This window comes from Triticum aestivum, chromosome 5B, assembly GCF_018294505.1.
Source record: "Triticum aestivum cultivar Chinese Spring chromosome 5B, IWGSC CS RefSeq v2.1, whole genome shotgun sequence".
NCBI lineage: Eukaryota > Viridiplantae > Streptophyta > Magnoliopsida > Poales > Poaceae > Triticum > Triticum aestivum.
The window spans coordinates 92,569,946-92,574,971 of NC_057807.1; the positions used below are offsets into that span (position 1 = coordinate 92,569,946).

Below are 5,026 nucleotides of genomic sequence, written 5' to 3' on the forward strand. Positions count from 1 at the left end.
TTCCCTTACACTGATACAGATGAACCGGCTGGAGCACCACACAGTCCTGCCAGGAATATCCCAATGCCCTGCACGTAGACACTTTATTAGCAGCCCAGAAGAATCCGCACAAGAGTCAAAGAAAGTATGGCACAACCAATCATCACATCACATAAAAACTATTTGAAACTATTTGTGCTCTAGCATATACATCCAGTCAAAGCATTTGTAAGGAGAAGGTAAGCATTCAAATTCTAGTATTCATGGATAACCATATTTCATTAGCCCTTATAAGACAACTTCTGAAATGACAGTCACCTGTAAACCAATACTTCGAGTAAGAACATGAGCTGGGGGTGGTGTTGCACCGGCTAGACGTGCAGTTGCAAAGTGTGCACCGGTTGACTACACAAGATAGCACAATTAGACTCTAGCAGAAAAAATGCACGAAAGAAGATAGAACAAAGGGAAATCCAATTAGTCTTAACCTCAAAAGATGAAACAAGCACAGCACCCATCATTCCAAATGAATGACCTGCAGTGAAGATTGGTGGACCCCAATGGAAGGGGTATGAAATTTTGATCCTGAAAGTGCAGGCATGCAAAGAGTGGATTAAAAATGGCTGCTCCAAACATTTATGATTCGTAAAGTTAGTTCATAAGAAATATCCTCAAGAGCTATACCATGGTGCAGATGATATAAGGAAAGACTTGTCAGTGCGGCAGTGCTGTTGTGTCTTGAGCGAAACATGGTTGTATGCACCAGCAGCAGTAAGGATAGCTGCAAAGGCCCACACAATGCCGATACAAAGAAGCAACGAATACCTCTCAAACAAGAAGGTTGTTCGGTCATGGATATGTCTGAAGTAAAGTGGCGCATACTGCATAGAGCAAATTGAACAGTTGGTTCCTAGCCAGCTTCACAAATCATAGCATAACTAAAATTGAAATTTATCGATATTTCGATCAGAAAATACAAAAGGAGATTTAAGTTGTTACCTGTTGCACAACAATCGCAAGAATTAGCATTGGCAACCCAATCTCAACACATTTTCCAACCTACCATGGAAAATAAACATTATATGTTTCCATTCTTTCTTTCTCAATGTTTAGTCCTCTGCTAAAATATAGAAATCATACCTGAGGAAAGCCAATTTGAAATAGTCCAAGACCAACGACACAAACAACAGGAGTCATTATTACAGGACTGAATTTCCTGCGAAGTAAAATTACATGAATATTAATAGCTTGAAAAGAAAATAATACTATTTGAAGTCTAATAACTAGTAGTCCAGGATGCATACTTGGCAAATGCCCCCCATGCTCTGCTGTATCCAAGAATCATGTTGAGGATTGAAGCAACAATTAGAGCCCCTTGAGTTGCTCTCATTGTGTGAACAAATCTCTGCAGATGCCTCAATAGTTAGAAGTGTAAATATTACCATGTGAAAGATAATTTATCAATGAATCTTCGAAAGAACTATCATTCCAAATAACATTTGCCAAAATGCAACAAGGAGCATGGTTAAACAATACAGATAAAAGAGTGGTATGACTGAGCAAATTAGCACCACTCTACCTCGTGATTACTTTCAAAGTCGTTTGTGTTAAACTGTCTGGCTATTGACAGCACTGGGACAACAAATGCGAAGGAGGCATTCATAACTGTTGGAAGTCGTGTCCCAACGAGTGTTTGGAGCAGAGTATTAATGCCACTCACAAACAGGAACGCTTGAATAACACGAGCCTTCTCACCCTATCAATAAGAACAACAAAAGCAGCAGGGGATCAACACTAAATCTTCAAAAGGAAATTACATCGATGCATGACAAAATGCTATGAATAGTAAAACAAATTGATATACTTACAGGACCACCACCCATTGCAGGAACAATAATTGACACAAGCATGACAGTAGAGCCCAACATCACTAGGTAGTGGAGGAATGCAAGCCCTGCTACCTGAACTGTAGATGATGGTATAATAGAACAGGGTAAGTGCAAGTTTTACATATATCCTAATCATATCCAAACAAGTAAACCAATTCCAGCAGTACTGTTCATACCTAAATATATGCAAAGGAGAAGTATAAAATACTACAGGAGATATGCAGACAAAGACTTTTCTTCAAGATTAGGTATGCATAGACATTTCTTTTCTATACTTCAAAGTGGCAGATCACAACAATTCCTCTTTTTGTTCCATGAAAAAACATTGCCTCTTATAGCAGCACCTGATAGAAGTGTTGCTAGCTGTCTAATTGAACATCCCAGATTCACATCAAGAATAGTAGGTACAGCCCTTTACAGATCAACAAAGTATGCAATAACAAAGGCCATAATTCTACATGAACAGGAGATTCAAGAAAATCAATACATCAATGAAGTCGATTACATGGGGACTTTACAAAACAGAGCATTACTGAACGCAACCAAACCGAAATCTGAGATGGGCCTTGAACAAAAGAAAGACCAAGAACCATCTGCAAACCAAAATTAAAGATGACTGAATCTGTAGGTAGTACTAGAAATCAAACTGCTACTTCGTCCTGTATACGCACAATCGAACTGTACAAGCGGAAGCAAAAGAAAGTAAAAGCGGGCAGAGGAGTTAGAGGGGAGCAAGGATTGGATTCCGTACCCCAAGAAGGATTGGAGTGGACGCAGTAGTTGAGTTGGTTGAACTGCTCGTAGGGCTGGTGCATGGCGCCCGCGCCGACCGGTGCGTTCATCATGGGCTGCATCCCCATGGGCGGTGGCACGCCCACCGGCGGCGGCGCCCCGGGCTGGTGGTTCATCTCGCCCATTGGATCAACACCAACTCAAGCAAGAACACTCTCTCGCCTTGGACCAGACCAGAAACTGCTGCACAGGAAGGAATAACAATCAGGAGATGCTCTTGGGTCTTCACACCTTTTGGCCCCCTTTTATGCGCGCAGTCGGGGGGCTTCGCATTGATTGCACAAATTTTTTAGCAGTGCATAAAACGGAATTTAGGGCATTTAATCAGTAGAGTAAACCAGTGCCAAGAAATGGCTGGTGGGAGTAACTACACTCCAAAGATTGCAGCCCTCGCCTCTCACAAGGGGATGAAAAAACGGCCACTTTGCCAGCAGCAGAAAGAAAGGTTGCAGAGGAGAAGAGAACACGGACACTCCAGCCAGCATTGGTTGCAGCTGCTGCTTGTATCTTACCCTAGCTCGCAAGAATTGACCACGACTCCATGGGCGACAAGCAAAGATGCAAATCTTGAGAGGGAAAAAAGACCAAGACCTGTGTAGTAGTACTAGTATTATCCTACAGTTGGGACGAAAGTGACAGCCAGAGAGAAAGAGAAACATCAACAAGATATGGCCGATGAGAGCCTCACTTGGGTGATTCCTGCAAGTTTGTCCCAAGAAGAATCTCCAAAGAAAATGCAGTGAAAAGGATGCAAGAATTAGAAAAGGCAAAAAAGGCTTCACATCAGCACATTAAAATAAGGGGCAGAAGCGAATCAAACCAAATACATACTCTGCACACGAAAAGCAGGGGGAAAGAAAGAACTCACCGAATGCAGAGGCTGGATTCTCTCCCACCTCCCGGAAAGAAAGAGAGAAAGCGCCGGAAAATCTCCCCGGGTTGCGCAGAGAAAGGCCAAAAATTATGAGCTCCAAAAGCCTCCAGCCTTTATTTTTATTTTTTTCCGTTTCTTCTTCTCCTTATCTCCTTTCTATGGCCGCCCTCCCGAGAGCGCCAGCGGAAGCAGCGGCAACAGGACAAACGCGGGATTTTGTAATCTTGCGGGCAGCAAGCAGAGAAAAAGGGATCGCGAGCTCGAAGGCCTCGCCTTCACTGCTGGTATCTCCCTTCGTGAGCACTCCGCTAATCGCACCAGTGGTAATCAGCAGAGGCGAGAGGGCGGAGAAGCTCGCTCGCGCGCCGCTAATGGAGGCCGAACAGTGCTGGCTGATGGGGCTTGGAGCCTTTGGCTGGATCTAGGTAGCTGGGGCGCATTAGAAAAATGATTGTTTTTCGAAAGTTGTATTGAATGCAACAGATTCCGAGGATGGGGAGGGGGGGCTGCCGCAGCATTAAAATTGGATTGACGCGAGAGAGAGGTTCTTCTGCGCCGCTCGCTGCTTCCCCGAGTGGTGCTAGCGACTGTAGGTCCCATCACATTTGGCAGATGGGACAGCGATCTTCTACCAGGATTTCATCGGTCCAAATTTCTACCGTGTTGCTGCATTCCTGGATAGCCACCTGCGAAAATCAGATTACGCTAGAGGGCGCCTCCCGGGGCTCTTCGCGTAGTGTGGCCTCGTGGGTCCATAACGGGTGGACCGCGGGAGCGGAGCAGGCAGGGCCACCGCCGTGTGGTGGTTTCGGTTACGCGCGTATGCGCCCTCTCATGCTAGTCATAGTGGAGTGGAGGTATCATATATTAGTATCATGCACATGATACTACTTCTTCCGTTTCAGTTTACAAGTCTTACATGTATATATGGGTTATCAATTTTATCACCCTAATATAAATTATATAACATAAAAATTATACCGTTTGAAAATAAAACATCTGAAGTTTATATTGGTATATTTTTTGTAATATATGACTTGTATTAGACCGGTCAAATTGACGATCTAAGGGTACGCGCATGCCCTGTAAACTGAGAGAGAGGGAGTAGTATATGATAGTGCATAGTAACATAGAGTAGTATCATCCGGAAGATCATATTTATTGCCATTGATACAAAGGAGTACTATTCCATCCCATAATATAAGACGTTTTTGCAAGCTGTTTTAGCTTGTAAAACGCCCTATATTATGGGACGGAGGGAGTAATATCATTTAACATGTTACGGTATCTACCTATGTTACTATAACCCTCTTTCTTTTTTTAATTCTTTGCCACATCAGCAGGTTTGCTATTTTCGAGCACATGTTACCGACTAAGATACCACCACTATGGACAGCCTCATTGGAAAAAAGAATTTGTGACGTCATAAACATCAGGTTCTTATCAGACCTTTTACATCCATCTGAAAACAATACACATTGAATTATTATTA

At 43.2% G+C, this 5,026-nt stretch overlaps 1 protein-coding gene across 4 annotated transcripts in view; it reads right to left on the reverse strand.

The window, feature by feature from the left end:
• The window catches only part of LOC123110573 (nucleobase-ascorbate transporter 3), a 9,249-nt gene extending 5,211 nt beyond the window's left edge, over positions 1-4,038 (reverse strand). The window contains exons 1-11 of one of the 4 annotated variants that reach the window (XM_044531128.1): positions 3,529-4,038; positions 2,620-2,840; positions 1,848-1,945; positions 1,559-1,735; positions 1,284-1,384; positions 1,120-1,195; positions 979-1,038; positions 664-860; positions 468-564; positions 298-384; positions 10-68 (exon numbers count right to left, since the gene is read on the reverse strand). In XM_044531128.1, the coding sequence (XP_044387063.1) occupies positions 10-68; positions 298-384; positions 468-564; positions 664-860; positions 979-1,038; positions 1,120-1,195; positions 1,284-1,384; positions 1,559-1,735; positions 1,848-1,945; positions 2,620-2,785 (1,118 nt within the window). In that variant the 5' untranslated portion in view covers positions 2,786-2,840; positions 3,529-4,038. Of the gene's footprint in view, positions 1-9; positions 69-297; positions 385-467; positions 565-663; positions 861-978; positions 1,039-1,119; positions 1,196-1,283; positions 1,385-1,558; positions 1,736-1,847; positions 1,946-2,619; positions 2,844-3,172; positions 3,240-3,528 lie in introns of those variants that run through there. The other 3 variants (XM_044531127.1, XM_044531129.1, XM_044531130.1) reach the window with 3 other exon arrangements.
• Between the last annotated feature and the right edge of the window lie 988 nt (positions 4,039-5,026).